General features: G+C 49.4%; 10 protein-coding genes across 10 annotated transcripts; 2 read left to right on the top strand and 8 right to left on the bottom strand.

The window, feature by feature from the left end:
* Nucleotides 1-51: 51 nt before the first annotated feature.
* FHL1 (Fhl1p) lies at nucleotides 52-2,628 on the bottom strand (the record flags this gene model as incomplete). The annotated part of the gene is made up of 1 exon (XM_002552812.1): nucleotides 52-2,628. One exon carries the CDS (start codon nucleotides 2,626-2,628, stop codon nucleotides 52-54), a length of 2,577 nt encoding a protein of 858 aa, XP_002552858.1.
* Nucleotides 2,629-3,024: 396 nt separating this feature from the next.
* COG4 (Golgi transport complex subunit COG4) lies at nucleotides 3,025-5,463 on the bottom strand (the record flags this gene model as incomplete). Its single annotated transcript, XM_002552811.1, has 1 exon — nucleotides 3,025-5,463. The coding sequence occupies one exon, from the start codon at nucleotides 5,461-5,463 to the stop codon at nucleotides 3,025-3,027; it is 2,439 nt and encodes an 812-aa protein (XP_002552857.1).
* Nucleotides 5,464-5,739: 276 nt separating this feature from the next.
* KLTH0D02992g (Eisosome component PIL1/LSP1 family protein) lies at nucleotides 5,740-7,050 on the bottom strand (the record flags this gene model as incomplete). The annotated part of the gene is made up of 1 exon (XM_002552810.1): nucleotides 5,740-7,050. One exon carries the CDS (start codon nucleotides 7,048-7,050, stop codon nucleotides 5,740-5,742), a length of 1,311 nt encoding a protein of 436 aa, XP_002552856.1.
* A 580-nt stretch (nucleotides 7,051-7,630) lies between these two features.
* On the top strand, nucleotides 7,631-9,043 carry ISR1 (putative protein kinase ISR1; the record flags this gene model as incomplete). Its single annotated transcript, XM_002552809.1, has 1 exon — nucleotides 7,631-9,043. One exon carries the CDS (start codon nucleotides 7,631-7,633, stop codon nucleotides 9,041-9,043), a length of 1,413 nt encoding a protein of 470 aa, XP_002552855.1.
* Nucleotides 9,044-9,181: 138 nt separating this feature from the next.
* Nucleotides 9,182-9,814, bottom strand: YTH1 (cleavage polyadenylation factor RNA-binding subunit YTH1; the record flags this gene model as incomplete). Its single annotated transcript, XM_002552808.1, has 1 exon — nucleotides 9,182-9,814. The coding sequence occupies one exon, from the start codon at nucleotides 9,812-9,814 to the stop codon at nucleotides 9,182-9,184; it is 633 nt and encodes a 210-aa protein (XP_002552854.1).
* Nucleotides 9,815-10,014: 200 nt separating this feature from the next.
* FUN14 (Fun14p) lies at nucleotides 10,015-10,620 on the bottom strand (the record flags this gene model as incomplete). The annotated part of the gene is made up of 1 exon (XM_002552807.1): nucleotides 10,015-10,620. One exon carries the CDS (start codon nucleotides 10,618-10,620, stop codon nucleotides 10,015-10,017), a length of 606 nt encoding a protein of 201 aa, XP_002552853.1.
* A 510-nt stretch (nucleotides 10,621-11,130) lies between these two features.
* RTS1 (protein phosphatase 2A regulatory subunit RTS1) lies at nucleotides 11,131-13,165 on the bottom strand (the record flags this gene model as incomplete). The annotated part of the gene is made up of 2 exons (XM_002552806.1): nucleotides 11,131-13,074; nucleotides 13,142-13,165. The coding sequence occupies 2 exons, from the start codon at nucleotides 13,163-13,165 to the stop codon at nucleotides 11,131-11,133; spliced, it is 1,968 nt and encodes a 655-aa protein (XP_002552852.1).
* Nucleotides 13,166-13,531: 366 nt separating this feature from the next.
* On the bottom strand, nucleotides 13,532-14,473 carry SPO7 (Nem1-Spo7 phosphatase regulatory subunit SPO7; the record flags this gene model as incomplete). The annotated part of the gene is made up of 1 exon (XM_002552805.1): nucleotides 13,532-14,473. One exon carries the CDS (start codon nucleotides 14,471-14,473, stop codon nucleotides 13,532-13,534), a length of 942 nt encoding a protein of 313 aa, XP_002552851.1.
* Nucleotides 14,474-14,617: 144 nt separating this feature from the next.
* MDM10 (Mdm10p) lies at nucleotides 14,618-15,994 on the top strand (the record flags this gene model as incomplete). The annotated part of the gene is made up of 1 exon (XM_002552804.1): nucleotides 14,618-15,994. One exon carries the CDS (start codon nucleotides 14,618-14,620, stop codon nucleotides 15,992-15,994), a length of 1,377 nt encoding a protein of 458 aa, XP_002552850.1.
* A 15-nt stretch (nucleotides 15,995-16,009) lies between these two features.
* SWC3 (Swc3p) lies at nucleotides 16,010-17,764 on the bottom strand (the record flags this gene model as incomplete). Its single annotated transcript, XM_002552803.1, has 1 exon — nucleotides 16,010-17,764. The coding sequence occupies one exon, from the start codon at nucleotides 17,762-17,764 to the stop codon at nucleotides 16,010-16,012; it is 1,755 nt and encodes a 584-aa protein (XP_002552849.1).
* Nucleotides 17,765-17,775: the final 11 nt, after the last annotated feature.

Raw genomic sequence — 17,775 nt, 5'->3', positions numbered from 1 at the left:
ACATGCTTATATTAGTATTACAACAGGCACTATACAATAATCCTGAGACCTCTACTCGCCATCACTACTGCCTTCATCACTAGATGATCCCTTACTGCTACCTCCGCTGCTGCTGCTGCTATCATCATCACTGTCTGACCCATCGCTGGCATCACTATCAGCACTTCCACTTTCATCGCCACTGGTTGACTCATCATCGGAGCTAGACTCAGTCTCACTCGATGCTCGTTTTAGAGGTAAAACGCTCCTAGCGGGAGACGGAGTAGGCACTCTTGAGGGTTGCTTAGGTTGGAAAAACTTTGAGAGGGAAGTGGGGTCAAATGATTCCGACGATTTAACAGTTGCAGCAGGCCCTGGATTCGCCGACGCCACTAGATTTGATGTTCCGCCAGACGTCGGCTGTATGTTGCTTGTGGACGGGCTTGCAGCTCTTCGCTCCTGGGGTGCCGTAACTGTTGGCGGAGGCATACTAACCAGCTGTTTAACACTCCCGTTAGTGACTTTGACAGTAGCTGCATTTACGGCTGCAGCTAAAATCAAATTTAAATGCTGGGGGTTTTTGTCAATTAAAGCCGTTAGCGGATTGCCAGTTATACCCTTGCTTTTAGCTGCCTGCGTAACCTGGTTTATTGTCATTGCAAGTGCCTGTGTTAATATGCTTGCCATGACATGCTTATCCAGACCTTTTCGGTCCTTTGTGAGGATCATTAATTGTTCCTGAAGGTATTTCATAGTCCGCTGGTTTGCATCTGCAGTCGCTTTCCTATCTGCCCTATTTGCTGCCAAGGTTTGGGAGATATTAGGTTGTTTAACTTTAGGTCTCGCTGGAATGCTGGCCACACTTTTTATCATCGAGCCAGATTCAGCCGCTTTCTTTGCCTTTTGCTGTTGTTGCTGTTCAAGTTTCAATTGAGCTGCCTTAGCCTTTTCAGCAGCAGCTTCTGCCTGCTTTTTCTTCTGTTTTTCCCTCTCTGCGATATACTCCTCATTGAGACCCCAGAGCCACCCTTTACCCTCTTTGGAAACCTTCCTGAAAGATTTGTTTAGAGATAAATTATGTCTTACCGAACTTTGCCAGCCGTCCGGGCAGTATTTGTAGTAGGGAAAGAGCTCTCTAATTCCTGCATATATTCCGGATAGAGACATACCCTTTGGGCTTGAAAATTTCCGTAGACAAGCGGTGATTAGGTTTGAGTAAGAACCCGTAGGTTTTGTTCGATATTCGGGAGGAATTTCTTCCAGAGTGTAAATTTTCTTTGGGGGTTTAGGGGCCTTAGGTTCCTTCTTTTCCTTCTTCTTCGGAGGCGTCTTCTTCTTGGCCGGCTGATCTTTGAGTTCTTCGTCTTTGAGTTCAGTACTCTCGCCAGACGGGATAGGAATTGGAGTGACACTCCGAGAAATTTCTGCTAATTTGTTGTTATTGTTGAGTGCCGTTTTCAAAGAAATTGCGTCAACAGGCTCGATTGCCTTCTTTTCCTTTCCTTCTTGGTCTGGTAAGACAAACTGAAATGGGATTTGACCTATTTGAACCTTTGCCTTATTTTTCAATTGCACTGTTATTCCCCTCTCGACGAAGGTGTCGTCAACAAACGCGCCATTCTTGCCCATGATAGAAAGTTCAAATCTCCCAGTTCCAAAATTGTAGAATATTTGCGCATGCCTCCTCGATATCGATTTAGAAGGCCCCAGATTGACGTCCACCTTGTGCGAAAAATCGTTTTCAGAGCGCCGGCCTATGATTACTTGTAAGGTTTGAACGTAAAATGTGAAGCTCTGAAAGTCTAACCTTGCGTAGGCAGAGATTTTTGATTGTTCTGTTTCGCTGTTGGCGCCATCGTGAAATTCAGTCATCGGCAGCTCGGAATTGGGCTCAATCGGTTGTGTTATCTCTATTTTGTTGACAGCATTTTCCGGAAGTGGAGGCTGTAGTGAAACATAACCGAGTTTTGTGGACGCGTCTTGTTTTTGGTCATCAAGTAATTCGTGTTTGTCCTCAAGTATTGAGGCCGGTGTATCTTCTCGTGTTCCTGCACCAGTTGATAAGGGATCGGAATTATAGATGTCGGGATGAATAGCTCTATCATCGGCTAAAACAGGATCCACTAAAACGGAGGGAGACTGATTTTCGTTTTTAATTTTCGACGGGCTTTCAGTACCAGGATTTGAGTGTACGTCACCTCCGGCTTCCTCGCTGAGCTTTCCCAGAGACTCCAAGTTTTCTAAAGAGTGCAAATGCTGTGTCGCATCATCTGTGGGAACCGTTTCCGCAATGTCGTTGGCGAGCTTTTCTGGATGCTCAGCGATTTCATGTTCCAGTAGGTCTGTTGATGAGAACAAGTCGTCGTCATTTTTGGAGTCAAGTTCCAGCAGCTTGGAAAAATGTTCATGATCTAAGCTGTCCGGTATTTCCAATTTTAGATTAGGATCGTCTATGAGCCTCTTGGCTTCGGCAGCTGCCTCGTCGGCCGCAACCTGACTGTTAGACCGCGAGGGTTTCTTTGCGAATGGTTCTCCGAAATTCTCTGGTTCGTCTTTCGGGGAGCGATGCTCATCACTATTGTGTCTTTCTTCAGCTGGGTCTTCCGCCGCGGGCCCTGAGGGCGTCAGCGCATCTACGGACGTTTCCATTGCCAGTGTTCAATCTCCAGTATTGAAACGAAGTATGGATATTCCTGTGTACGTTTTGTAGCGGGTGAAAGTGTCTCAGCTAACGGTTCACACACGACTAATTGCCAAGAAGGTATCTTAAACAAAACTAAAGCCAAAGTCAGAGACAGCAAAAAAAAAAGGCAGGGGCCACTGGAGGAACTCTATTTCAGGCGCCCGACGCAGCTGAATGAGCTCGAATACTGAGTCTTCCTCTAAAGGCGCTGAGAAGCTAGCTCTAGGTTGTCTTTTTGTTTACCAGGCATCATCATCACTCATTGTACAAATTTACTTTTTCATATCAACTATCGTTCGTCACGAATGACATATAAATTAATGCAGTTTATTTAGACGCCGAGGTGGATTTTAACAATGTGTCTAGTGCCTTCTGTCGACCCTCAACTCACCAGCACGGATACGTTCAGTTGGGTTTAGCACCCAGCTTATACCCTTTATCACCTCCTCCTTCAAATCGCTGGTTTCAGAGTCAAAATCGTCATCCTCAAAGCCCGCAATGAGAACAATTTGCGTCAGTTTCGTGAATTTCTCCCTCAAAAGATAGTGCTCGCCACACACTATAGCTATTAACGCCCCCAGCTCCCGGTCAAGCTTGATAGAGCCCAGCTCATTCAACTTTAGACTCCAAAGTCTAGGGGAAATTTGAGCGACCAGAAAGTCAACTGCATAGGTTAAGAGCTGTGCGTAGCAATCTTTGTACAGGACGTTGATATAGGGGTTCATGGTTTCAAGCCAGCCGTCAGAGAATTGTTTGAGGTGACTCATATCTTCGAAGTTGGCAGTGCTCGCGAGGTACTCAGTTTCTGTACCCTGAGTAAATAAGGGTCCTAATATTTTCTGAATTTTGGATTGCAAGACACCATCAAAAAGGAGACGCACGCCCCACTGCAGCAGCTTCGAGCTCTGCGCAAGTAGCGTTTGTTCTGTTGCTTCAATTTTTTTGACAAGAGATTGAGACTTATCACCAAAGGGGAAGTTGTCAGGTAGAAGTTGAGGGTTATCTTGCAGAAGCTCCTTAGTCAAAAGTTTTTGCAAGAAAACGCATCCTATGCTCAAGGTATTGAGGTAGATGAGATATTGGTGCAATTTCAAAACTGTCTCCTCGTCTGCATACACAGCTTGGAGATTTGATTGGATGTTGGAGAAGGCCGATGTAGCGGCACCTTTGAAATTAAACCTCAGGTGTGAGAGCTTCGATTGTTCGACAGCACCAGGAGATGCCGCTCTCGAGTTCATAGTTGACTCCGTCTGAGGCACATATTTTTTCAAGACAACGTTGCTAGTCAATCGCGGCTGCAGCTGACGCAAGCGATGCTGTAAAAATCTAATCAGATACTCATTTTGCAAAAATCTCACTAGCATATCAAGGAATTGGCCCAAGAGAGTGCTTTCACCCGTGTTCACATTCACAACCAAACAGCTTCTAATAAGCACCGTGAGATCCTCAATGATGGAAGAGAAGCCGTAGCTAGAGATATCATCATGCTTGAGGGGCGCTTTGGAAATTTGTTCGTTCAAGGAAGGCAACTCCTCAAGCTCCAAACTCTTCTTGAAAGAACGGTTGAGATAAAACTCATTAAGTTTCTTGAGATCAGACAAAAACCCCGAACTGTGGATTTTGGAATAGAATATACCGTCACAGATGGGGGCAGGCAAAGTGAGCGGATCTTCAGAGCTCTGATCAGAGAACTCTCGCCACTTTAGTGCAAAAAAACGGCAGTACATGGACCAATTTTGGAGAATAGATGAAGACTCATTGATGATGCCCGACACCTCGGACATAGATGGGGCATTGCTCGTCAATCCTTCCTCCTCGGGGGATACATTCTCCTTAAACGCGCGTATATCTTGCAAGATCTCTTTAAAGTTGCGGCTTTCAAAGAAGCTGTCTAAAACGAGGCCAGCCTGCATGTCTGCCTCGCGCTGAACTTTGGCCATAATATGGACCATGTGCTGTTTTCCGTAGTACTTTGCAATGATCTTGGAGTGTTCGTTTATGATCGTGGAGACGATCTTGAACAAGTGTAGAAGAGCCTGCGCGAAAAACCCCGGGCTCTTTGAAGTAGTGCTTGTCATCACTTTTCGGCTTTGGGTCGCTATCATGTCGCAAACATACTTGGAGTACAGGTCAAGCCCCATGTCGGATTTGCGGATGAGAGGGAAAAGCTGGAAAACCGCGGTGAGCTGGGTAATGTCTTGTTCGCGTGCGGCTTTGACAAAGTTATCGTGAAAGACCTGAGCCAATTGGTTGATCCACTGCTTGAGAAGATCTTGCGGGTCTTCCGGGATCTCAGCAGACGGTACAACCCTGCGGGCAAACTCTGAATACACAGATTCCTCGGGCAGCTTCAATATGGTGTCGATACCCGCGGCAGCGAGTTTGTAGTCGGAGCGATCTATAGCTTGGTGGACCATGAATATGTTTTGCCTTAAAGAGGTGACATGTGAGACGAACTGTAGGACCCTGGTGACGAGCTGGCGTTCGCGGTCCACAGCCCTGATCCTGGTGGAGACCTGTAAAGCCAATTGCTTTGATTCCGCAACGGACTCGAGCGCGTGGTGTAACTTCGACAAGGTTTGAGTGAGCCTCGCCCTGTTGAGCTCCAGCGTCCGCACGGCTTGGTTGGTGTTTGTGTGAGATGGTTGCAAAAACGCGTCCAGTTGGCGCGCCGTGGATGATTGCTCATTCTCAATTGCGCTCTGGAGTTTGGTCAGCTGCGAGACAGTTGTGATCTTGGAGAGCAGCGTGTGATACCTTGCAAGGTTTGTAGACAGCTTGTCAAGATCAAGGGCGTCCATTGATTTGAGTCGCAACTTGCGTGGGGAGAGGTTGGGGCTTCTAAAAAGGACCGGCGGGCGGCGAGGCAGAGAGCAGTCTTGTCTGGGATTCTTCAAAGCCGTGCCTCGCTCCAAGTTGATAGATGATATTATTGTTCTTATTAGTATTATTATATATTTCAAAAAGAATTTTTTTAATGATACAGATATATGTAGTAATTAAGGTATAAGGAACGGGGACACTGGATGCCCTCGCCGATTGTCCGGGGGACACCGCACGCGCGCGTTCGCACGCTCTTAGGCGGTGGTTGGAGCAGCAGTGGTGTTGGTAGTGGTGGTTTCGGTGGCCTCGGTGGTGGTGTGCTCGTGCTGAGGCTCGTCCTCGTCGACCCAGTGGTGCTCGTGGTCGGCAACCTCCTCTTCGTCCTCGTCCTCCTCGCCCTCGTAGTCGTAGTCAGCATGTCTCAAAGACAGGGAAGGCTTGACCTGGGCGGAGTCCAAGGTCCAGTCGTTCAAAGCGGTCTCAGCGTCGATGATGATTTGCTTGGAGGCGTCGTAGCCGTCGTAGGCTGGGCGGGTCTCGCCGGGGGTGACTGGGGAGTCGTCCAGCAGCTCCAACAGAGCCTTACCGTAGCCGGCAATGAGCGCGAGCTTCTCGGAGTGCTCGATGACGGAGTCGAACTGGTAGTTGAAGGCGGCGCGCAGCTTGGAGCGGGTGATGTTGGAGAGCTGGGCCTCGGCGACCAAGGACTCGGCCTCGGCACGCACGAGCTCCTGCTCGAGGACCTCGATCTTGGTGGACTGGGGGTCCTTGTACTTCAGGTAGGCGATCTTGTCGGTGATCTTGGCCTTGCGGTCACGCGAAGGCTCCACGGAGCCCTCGATGTCGCGGATGGACTTGATGGTCAGACGGTACTGGTCGTAGCGGTCGATGAACTGGTCGTCCAGCTCGCTCATCTCGTAGATGAGCACACCGAGCTTGTCGGTGATATCCGACACGTCGTCGTCGTTCTCGAGACCCCAGATGGAGAGCTGCTTGGCCGCGTCACGGCGCTCGTTGGCCGCCACCTCGATGGACCGCAGCACGTTCTTCTCGATCTTGACCAGCTGCGAGAGCTTGCGCGCCAGCTCTGGGCCGAACGCGCCGGCCGTGTTTTTGCGGAATGAGTTGGCGAGCCCGCCCTTGCCGAAGAACCGGTTCTTGGTCGACGAAGGAGGTGGAGGTGGGTTCTGCAGCTGCGCGGCCGTGGGCGCGCGCGAGTTTCTGAGCGAGTATGTTCTGTGCATGGGATTGGGCGGTTGGAGCTGTAGGGCCTGTTGCTGGCTTGTGGCTGCGACGGAGAGTGTGGATTGGAAGAGAGCTCTCTTCTTTAAAGGGCTAACAGGGGGACCGTTCCAAGGTTTCCCCTTATATACTCCGAGTCCACGCCCCCGATTACGAAAATGGTTAAGGGGCTGCGATTGCGAAAATTTTGCTACGCGGGGCGCGAGCCCAGACGCGTCGGTGCGAGACGCGTCCGCGTGCGCGCCCGTCTGCGCCGCGGCTGCCCGCTGCGCGCCGTCTGCGCGGAAACGCGTCCCGCAGGCCGTGAGCGCTGATGACGGCATCTTGCACGTAAACCGAGGGTCCGGTCACGTGCCGACGGAGCCCATAGTCCTTGGCCCGCAGACGCGCCCGTGGCGCTTCCGCGGCCCAGGATCGCGCGGGCATGACGCACAGAACACGTAGCACTGCTTCCATGACGTGGCTCTGAAGGGCAGCGGCAAGCGTGCGTGCGCGTCGCAAAGGCGACGTGGGCCCAGCAGTTGCTCTGCAGGCCTCCGCAGGCGCGCAAGAGCGAGGGCGTGTTGGAGAGCCATAAATAGCCAGCAGCGGGGCGGCGCGGGTGTGTGGGTGTGTGATGAGGGGCAATAGTCACGTGGGTTGCGGCTCGGGTTGCTTGCGCCGCTGTCCAGCGGAGCACGCCCGGTGGAGAGAAGAGAGCAAGCGCGGATGCGCGGCGGCGTCGCTGGTCATGTGACTGGAGATCACGTGCCACGAGTGATGCATGATTACGCGTGATGATTTTGTATCACGTGACTTACGGAGCACGTGCCGAGATATTCAGTCACGTGCCTCAGCGCGCTCCTGTCACGTGCAGATCGTCCTCATCACGCGACCTGGGCCGTGTGTCACGTGCCACGCCTCATGCGCCCCCGCGTTAGCCGTTGGCGCTCGAGCGCCGTGCGTGGTGAGCCGTTCCAACGTCATTTTCTGCGATGGGGCGCTATCTCTCCCTGCTTTCCTTCCTCTCGAGCACCGCTAACAAGCCCGAGCGCACTACAACAACACACAGCCCTTCTGCCCGTCTCAACGCGTATGGACTGTGGCCACACCGAAACCCCTCCCAGCTCCCCGGCTGTGCTGGCCCTGCGCAAGCGCCGCGGCCTGGATAGCGCCGTGCTCTCCACGCCGCCTGCGCAGGCCAAGCAAGACACAAAACTCTTCCAGCAGCAGCTGCCGTCCCCGGTCACCCCCACGGCTTCCTCAGGCTTCCCCGCCCTCAGTCCCGTGCGCCCCTGCGACGCAGACCCCGTGCGCGAAGCGGTATCGGAGATCTGCTCCTCTATCAACAACAACACAGACCTGGTCAACAATCTGTCATTCCATACGTCGGGCCACTCCGCCGTCTCGATACAGCAGGCGCGCGCGCTCCTCTCGCCCATTGACCCCATCCACGACCCCGAGTGGAAGACGTCCTCCACGCCGCTAGGCCGCGGCACCTACGCGTGCGTTTACGACCTGTGCAACGCCTCCCGGCAGGCCGCTTTCGCCCTGAAGGTGCCGCAAACCAGTCGCAAAAGCTCGCACATCTACAAAGAGGCCACTATACTGTCGCGGCTTCAATGCACCCGCGCGCCCCTGTACGCGCCCGTCATACCGTTCTATGGCCTCACCTTGGTCAACAAGTCGCACCACAAAAAGCTGCGCAGCAACGAAACGGTCCCGGCCATCGTGCTGGAGCGCATGAACTGCTCGTTGAAGCACTTTTACACCTACAACACGGAGTTTGACAACACGCACTGGCGCGTCCTCGCGGAGAGCCTCCTGTCCGGCCTGCAGCTCCTCAAGTCCAGGAGCGTTGTGCATGGAGACATCAAGACGGAAAATATACTGATGGACTTTGACAGTGACGCAATGCCCCGCTACTACCTGGCGGACTTTTCGTCTGCGCGAGTGGTGTTCGCCGGTGATACGCGCCCCCCTTCCCTCGAGACTACGCTCGAGTACTGCGCCCCGGAGCAGATGTCTCAATGCGCGAACTCCAGTTTCGAGACCGATCTGTATAGCGTGGGTCTCACGCTCCTCGCTGCGATCACTAAGGCAGAGCCTTACGCCGAACTCATGGCCGCTATGACGCATGGTGAGCCCGGCGGGGGCGCCTCCCTCCCACAAACCCAATGGCTCATGAGCGCTATATCGAAAAACAGTCCTCTTGAGTTTAATGTTTTGCGCGAAGAGCTGTGGGTACAGTGGAGGAACGAGCTTGCCTTCCTCGCCCAGATTCTGCAAGACAGAATGCCACTCGAACATTGCTTAAGATCCCTTCAAGATATATGAGGGCTGCTCGCACGGACGGTCAGACCACCCCTCACGATCACAAAGGCGTTTCTCACACATGATTAGTTATTGTAATATTATTATCGTTTCCAGTATTTAGCGGCAGTGCTTGCCATCCTATACAATACCCCAGCTGGTTTACGCAATGATTTCGCCATTGATGATAGCGTTTAAACGCCGTTCTTTTTCCTCATCCTGCTTCTTCGTGTTTATTTCATCATCGTTCTTGATCCGCAGCTTGCTCAGCTCGTTCGGTATCACAAACGGAGGGTGTTCCATTTCGCAGTCGAGTCTTCCCAACGGGCAAAACCCAGTGATGTAGCGAGGACACATCGTTTTCTTGATGTGTCTCTTTTTACATTGCGCACCAGCGGGGCAGAATCCCATCCTGTAGTCTTCACACTCCTGGATTTTGGAGCTTGGATTGATATGTAGGTACTGGCACTCCGGCGATTGTGTGCAGTAGCCGTTTTTCGAAAAGAACACGCACTCCGGCATTTTCCGCAGGTTATACTCGTGCAGGTACTCGCACTGGTCATTCTTCTTACACAATCCTCGCAGCCAATGCTTGCAGACTATTTTGTTCTGAAATATTGGCAGAACATGCTTATTGGGACATGAATTTCCGTTTGGGCACGAAGACGGGCCTTCCCTAGGGTTGTAGAATTCGCATACGGGTCTGTCAGGGTCTAGAGAGAAGGAGTACTCCTGCCGAAGAAACGGCTCGAACCTAAAGGGATAGTTCGATGTATCCGGGTGTATTCTGGACATCTAAACTTTGCTTATAGGAATGTAGTATTTTCGATTAATGGTAGTGCTATTGGAGATGATTAATATTAAGAAGTGGTTTAGCATATATGCCAGAAAAACACACCACGTGAACAGATACTCGCCGAACACAGGACAGCAGTAGTCATCGCCAAAAGGGACTTCAACTATTCAATATGAGCCCCTACGAGAGGAAGGCTGATCTAGACGTTAAGTGCTGCAAGTACGAATGTTAAAATGAATGGAACCTTGAAACTAGGCTTGTCCCAAATAAGAGTGTTCAAATCAACCGATTCTCTGCCGGTCTTCACAATATACTTTGAGAGACCCCAAGTCGCGTTCTTGTCAACTAAGCCCCTGTTACTGAGCCACTGTAGGCTGAGAAGACCACATGCAGTGACAAAGACCAAAACTGAGGATATTTTGCCAACAACAACACCTATCATAAGTCCCAACACAGACCCTAAACAAAGTTCTCTGTAATTCACTTTCTTGCTCACTGCACTCTTCCCGCGCTGGCCTGGTAAGCCAATTTCTTCTGGCAATCCTGCGTTACGCTGTTTTACATCCAGTATGGTGTCACTGCGAATAATGTTTTTGCTCGAGATGGTCGATAGAAGCATCGCCAAAGATGTACCTGCGGCAAAACCAACGGTCTTGTATCCAACGAATCCCGAATACAGAGGAGCCTTCGCGGCCCTTGCGCCTGAGGACATAAGCCTGCTTTTGCCAAAACTGAAAGGCGACAGGAATTTTCGCAATTGACCTAGCGCGGTTTTTTGGAATAAGAATGGTCTGGCAAAGCTCATGATCTAAAACGTGGGGAGGCCTTACTGCTTTCACTGGTGAATATGTAGTCTGTATTACTACCTAGTACTCCATAAGAGAAACCCCTAAACTATTGGAACAAACTATGATGTGGCGTCATTATACACGGAAACTCAACTAAACCTGAGATATTGCTAGAATTCAGCACTCAACAATCGAAAGGAATGCGTTCTTGGAAGGTCTGGGATGCTTTCTTAGTGCCCTTTGAGTATTCCCAAAGTTGTGTTGGGTCTCGTGATAGTATCCGCTGTGTTGGAACATGCGAGAGGTTGATGTTTCTCACAAATTGCCAACGATGTATGCACTGGATGCGAAGCTTTTCTCTCGATGACCTTCGCGTTCTTGACAATTTTTACGGGATGATTGTCTTCGAAAGACTACGCCTAGAGAAGCTCGGGGCCCGAAAGGCTTCCAGCGGTGTCTAGGGCCCGGGTCTGTCCTTTGGTAGCGGAGCGCTCACAGATATGCTCTTGTGGCAATTTGATGGAGACTCAGTCTTGAGGAGAACTTTCGTCACCTCCTGCAGTGCCACTGATCTTGAGCTTTTCAACATAGCTTTCGAGCCTATGCCAATTTTCTTCGCGTTCCACTTTGCGCCTTTGCGTCTCCTTGACACTTGTCAAATACAACGAGTTGCAGTTGTCATAAAGGACCGGGTTCGTCTCCAAGAATATTTTGAGAGCCTTAAAGGCCATTGCGTGGATAGCGCGGTTCCAGGAGCCGGAACTGATGGCTTGTTCGACTAAAACGTAAGGATCTGACGTAGGGTGCCCATTTTCATCACTCTGGGACTCCAGGTCTAGTTGTGACGTTAGCTCGTATAACGCTGGGAATATAATGGGCAAGATGACCTCCGCGTTCTCGATGCAGAGATTCAGAAAGTACTCGTTGTTCCAGTAGCTGAGCACCTTCTCAGAGACCTGGAAATGTGATGAAGAAATGCACTTGGCCACCTGGACGAACAAAGGCACTTCAACTTTTATGAACTCTAGTGGTTCTATCACCTCGAAAATATCTTCTATTTCGTTCAAGAACATAATTTCCTTTGTAGAGTTGATTTTGGGCCAGTAGCGAAGAAGGCCCATGACCACCTCCTCTGTCAAGAGAGGCTCTTTCTCCAAAAACTGCACGATACAGTATGCTAACTGCGGGTGGTATAGCGACAAGCAGCGGACCTTGTGCAAGGGCATCAATACGCGAACTAGGAAAACTTTGTGCTCTTCTTTCAAGGGCAAGGCGAACCCGTTGATGATAGAACCCAAGATCTCAAGCAATTCCGCAATACCGTTGAATCTCTCGGTCTCGTAGACAAATTGCAAGAAAATGTTGTTTATTGAGCGACGAATAAAACTTCTTAAGCTCAGGAACTTGCCGTAAATACGGTGCAAGGTGGTTTTCAAACAGTCCCTTTCTCTAATGTCTTCACTGTCAAATAATTCCAACAATCTCAAAATGAAATCTTGGTCAATATACTGCTTGGCAATTTGATGGTTGAAATCAGGGCTCTCGACAAACCTCAGAAAGAACTCGTAAATGCACTGCATGTGAGGCCACGCAAGCTCGTTAACAGGTTCGTCCTCATCGGGGTCGAAGACGTCTCCAATGGGGTTCACTGGGGGCGGTATGGGTCTGAACAAGTTGTTTTTAAACATGTTCACAACATGAGCATACATCTCTTCGGTGTATGCAAACCGGTTTGTAACAACAAACTCTATTAATTCTTGAAGGGTGACTCTTTTTATTTCTTTGCCCTGAATATCAAAACTGGGGTCACCGAAGTCAAAAATGGTATTGCACTGGTCCACTTTGGCAATAAATAACGGAATTTGTTCTTCTGGTGAAACGTCATCAAAGTGAGGTAGTTTTGTAATCTGAGTGTAACGTGAGGGCTCAAACCGCGAGGAAGAATGTCTTTGCGGGGTTTTTATCAGATCAAGGTCCGCCTCAGGGTTCAACTTTGAAGCATTGGGCAAACGTTCAAAAGAATGCGATGATCTCGGAATCTCAATTCCACTGGCAGTGGTAGGTTCCTTGGACGATTGTGTTCCTGGTACTGCCAGAGACACGGTGGCAGTAGTGGGCGAAGGAGGCAGAGCTGCTGCAGCGATTAAAGTGGGCTGGGACGACCGTGACGGTTGGTTTATGTTTCCCATAACCTCAAGTTTGTTTTTGCTCGTAGGCGCTGCATTAGGACTATCATTTTGAGCCGAAGACGGCGGTGGGTTGCTCTTTTTTTCAGATCCGTTATTCGTTGCCGTTTTACTCTTCGTATGCTTGGAGGAGCTGGAGCTCGAGGCCGACTTCTTCTCGGCAGCTGACTTCGATGTTCCGCTCGCGCTTCCGGGGCTACTGGTTCCTGAAGAGGTCTTTTTCGCCTCCTCTTTGTCTTTCTTCTTCTGTCCAGAGGATGACGATCCAGTGGTTTTTTTGATCAGCTTCAAAAGGCTCTCTGTTAGTAAAAATTCAATTTGTTCCCAGCAAGTGCGGACTGATATTACGAACCTTTTGCTTGAATCCTCGCATCATCTTGGGCCGAAATGTGCCTCTGACTCGTTCTTGTTTTAGTGGTAAAAGCTTCGCTAAAGGGGCTCTAAACATTATCTTCTTGTTGTAAGGCCATATTCTTGTCTTGCGGGTAACCGTAAAACAAGATCGTCGAGAGTCTAACATCTTGGCACTGAAAGCACAAGGACTATAGTAATAGCGAGCCTGCTGCCGCCCCTCCGGCAACTTCTCAATTTATATATGTGGCTAAGTAATGGCAAGTTGTGTTTGCTCTCTGTATTGGAGAGGACAAAAGCCTTGTATTCTTTATGTCGAAGGCCGTAGTGGAATGATTAGGATTGTCTATGATAGTATAGCAGGCGTGATCAGAGCAACAGAAACCAGGTATTACTCATCTTTGCGTGGGCTGGTTTCGTTGACCTTTTTCCGTCTCCGAGCTCCTTCACGGGCCCAGAACTCGTCTCTGTATATTTCCCAGCCCTCTCGAATTTCGGCGCTGAATGCTCTTGGGTTTAAAATAAGCTTAACGTCAACGGCGCCGATACGCGGCTGTGATCTCAGAGCCACAGAGGTCCAGAAACGGAGCAGCCAGCTGTCTTCTGCTATCCGCGCTGGCAAGCACTTACGTGAGAGCAGCAGGTTTACAACCGCAGATTTTCGGCACACCCATCGTACCAGGTCAATGCAAAGATCCGGTATGGAGCTTTTAACTTTTACAAGCTTCACGTTGAATTGTCGGATTCCCTTGTTTGTAGAAGTGAAGAATTTCCGCGGAATCACTATGGTGCGGCGATATTCTCCACTTAGGTGAAACAGCACGACTGTTACAAGAATAAATATCAACACGAACTCTAGCATCACTTTGTATATGCCCTTGACAGATTCTTGCGAGAAGTACAGCTCATAAAATGCGGCCGCAGCGATGCCCACCAACGCTGATAAGAAAAGGGTAAATTGCCACTTCAGGATCTTCTGCTCTCGAGCCTGTCTTCGTAGGTCATCTTCCAGTATCAGCAGGTTACGGAAGATCATCGAAGCCGGCGATATGTCGGTTGTGCTCTTCAGATTTTTGCTAGATGTTCGACTGCTTGAACGCCGGCGGCGGGTAGCGCCTTGGGAAATATTGAGGCTGGCAGGTTGTGGAGAAGAAGGTTTTGATTGCGCCTTCCCCCCACGCCTACGCACCTTGATTGGGGTTTCATCCGAGTTGTCTTGGTATTCTTCGATCTTCACTACTGGGAACGCGTTACCAAGGGCGTTCCCTGGCTCGATTTGCGGTTCATCCAGCTTACCAATCTTGTCTGTACTCAATTCCAAGCTGTGATCCATCAGAGCACGGCGTCTATCAGTCTGAGTTTCCAGATATTCTTCCACGATTTTTCTATGTTTCCCTGCTGAAGTTGAGTTGATCGCTTAACAATATTACGAACATAAACTCTAGATTACCTACACAGCGACTCACGAGTTAAATTAATGATAGATTATATGGAGCACGTTCTGCGATCTTTCGAACAGTGCACCGGATGGAATCGAGATAACAGTTATGAGAATGTAACAGCGACTTCTGAGAACTTACTGAGCTTCAGGGTTCCTTCTGGGGTGAAGTTTCAAGTGTCGAACAAATCAACTCCGAACACCTTTACAACATTTGAACTCTCAAATAACAAGGTGATAAATGGCTCATTAGCATACCTTTACACTAACTGCCAAGGCCTGGAAAACTATGTGAGTAATTCTCGCGACATTCTCCTGCAGGAAGCTTCGGAAACCTATAGGCAAATACGGCCACTCTATCCCTGCCACTCGTTGAGAAGTAGCTCTGATGGGGCAAAAGAGTTTGGACCATCGTCCCTATGGTACGGCCGTATGTATTATCCGACTTCCACATTGGAAGCAATGGTTGTCAGTCGCTCAAGCGCTCAAACACAATTTGTTGCGAAGTGCATTAGCAGCCTGGCGAATGCCAGTGTGTTGACACTCTATTGGCAAAAGGACTCAGGGCAAAACTGCCAAGAATGGGTAGCATCAACTAACGAAGGCCTTCTTGGCTATCGCATTTTGCATAACTTTGTCGGTAGCCAATCAAAGTTAAACACATCTCTTTACAACGACTCCTCGCTTTCTGTAGGTGGAGAACTGTGGTTCGGGGTGCTGAATACAACGCCTGCTTGCTCTACAACGCTAAGATACTGCACACATTCTGCGAATACAGGGAAGCCGTTAACTTTGACGCTCTCCTGGAACCCACTTTTCGGTCACGTATCCTCAACGTATTCGGTCAAAACATCATCGGGTGCGACTTTCAGCTCCAAATATGATTTCAATCTTTATTCTATTGAATCAAACTTGTCCTTCGGTTGCGACTTATGGAGGCGTGGCCATACAAAGCAGCTCGATCAGCGTAGAACTGAGCCGCTTGACGCCCCTAATACGAACTCCTCAGTATTTTCAAAAGAGCGGGTTCAGAAGAAACAGGGACCTAAGGAAGATAGTCCGATGTTTTACCATTTAATGGCTGGATCCACCAGCTCCCAGAAATTGATAGAGGACCTGAACGTAACATTTGCATCTTCCCTTCAAAAATTAACCAAAGAGAAATCTACAATACAACGATTTGAGAACTCGCTCATCGATGCTAACTTTGCAAGTGTTTGGAAACTAAGCACAAGTTTACGCCACAAAAATCTGCGTGTTCTATGGGAGGGAAAGTACAAAGGTTTTCTCATCAGCGCGGGAGCAGAGTTCACAGGCGCTCCGCTCGAACTCCCGTCCAATTTAGCAGGTGAATCCAAAACGCCCGCTCTTATAAGACCGGGGAAATTTGGCATACAATTACAATATTCTACGTAAACAATTAACAGCTCCTCAAAGTTGCTTTCTATGTCTCTTGCTTCTAAATCCTGACTCGTAGTCTTTTAAATCGCACCGTAGCGACTCTGCAAAACCGCTGTCATCGTAAGCATCAAGTTGGAACCAAAGGTTATACCCAGATAGTCTCGTTCCACGCTCGATGATGTTAGACATGCGCTTTCGTACTTTCTCTGCTGGGTTGACGCTGTTCGTCATTATTGGCTGAAACTTTTTATGAATATTCGAGAATTTGACAGTCATTGGCGTAAAAAGGGGGTCTGGTGCTTTGGGATCTTCGAAGATATCATAGTCGTCTTCCTCTTCTTTGTTAGCTGAATCTTCAGTTGAAACTTCAGCAGTCTTCTCAGGCTTGGCCTTTTTGTCTAAGGTCTTTTTCCTCTTTTCCTTGTACTTCTCCAGCTCTTTTCTGTTGTGTATGAGAATCCAAGACATCAAGTATGATTCCCCATCTTCAAGCGGCTCTAATATTGCGTCTTTCGGTAAACTGAATCTTTTATTTGGATTTTCGACGTACTCAAAAACAATGTCAGCATTATGCATGTATTTTTGTTGAAACGTAGTTAGTTGCATGGACTTGTCCTCTGGTTCAACGGGAGTGTCGACATTCTTCCTTTTGGTATACTTTCGCTTTTTTCTGGGCTCAGCCGTGCCGCCAGCGGAGTTGGTTTCACTCGAAAGCTGCGCTGTCTCCTCGCTCTTCACTTGTGATGCGCCTAAAGACTTTGCGGCCCGCGCAGGCGCTGCCACAGAATCTGCTCTATCCAGGCTTGAATCGCTACCTCCACTCTTTAGCTTCTGTGGAGTTGAAGAGGAAGCATTAGCGGTCGGCTTCCAACCAGGCGGAACAGGCATCTTACGTGCTTTTTCGATGTATTTTTTGAACTCTTCCACCTGGTCTGTCGACGCTCTTCCCCCGGCAACTACTATCATCAGTGAGTTCAGCTCAGGATTCTTCTGTGCCATAAGGTTCAGATTTGTGATCATTTTCTGGTCCTCAGTTGATTGCGGTACGGATTTCCTTTGGCGAGGAGTGTGGGAGCGTGACCGCTGTTGCGTAGTGTCCTCTTTACGTGATCTGCGCTTCACGGGTTTTTTGGCGCCATCTGTCGACCCAGAATTCCTGCTGGAGTCTGCTGCGGTGCTCGTGCCGTGCTCTTTCTCCTGCTTTTTTATCCACTGTTGTTGCTTGCGCTCCTCTTGCTTCTTCTTCTTTTCCTCCAGCTCCCGGTTTTTACGGTCTGCTTTGTTTCTCCGCTTCTGTTCGATGGCGTCGTTCCATTTCTTTTCAATCTCATCGTTCTTCAGAATGAACAACCTGACGGAGAAGGCGTGTGGTCCCCCAGCCATCGCGCAGTCACAGAGCTTGTGCATTTTCTCTCTGGCAGCACTGGCGTCCACACTTTCGGGATCAATGCCTTCCTGCTCAAGCCGCTCTTTCTCGCTGGGGCTCAGGTACTGTTTAGACCACAGCATGTCAAACATCTCAGAGCTGATCCAGGTTCGTCGCGAACTGAGCATGGAGCTATACAGGACAGCAGAGTCTTTCACTGATAGAGGATGCGTCAAGGTCGACGCATATTGCGGAAGCTCTATAGAACATGGCAATCCCTCTATTAATTGAAAAGGACGTCCCCCATTCTCTTCTACCAGACCATATGTATCCAGTTCTTCCTCGCTTTTTCCCCGTTTTGAGCTCCTGCTCCTTTCAGCTCCGACCGTCCTTGTTCTAAGTCTGGAACTACGCGACATATGGAAAACTC

Source organism: Lachancea thermotolerans (assembly GCF_000142805.1).
Source record: "Lachancea thermotolerans CBS 6340 chromosome D complete sequence".
NCBI lineage: Eukaryota > Fungi > Ascomycota > Saccharomycetes > Saccharomycetales > Saccharomycetaceae > Lachancea > Lachancea thermotolerans.
The sequence above is the reverse complement of the archived record's forward strand: the minus strand, read 5'-3'. Positions and strand labels throughout refer to the sequence as shown.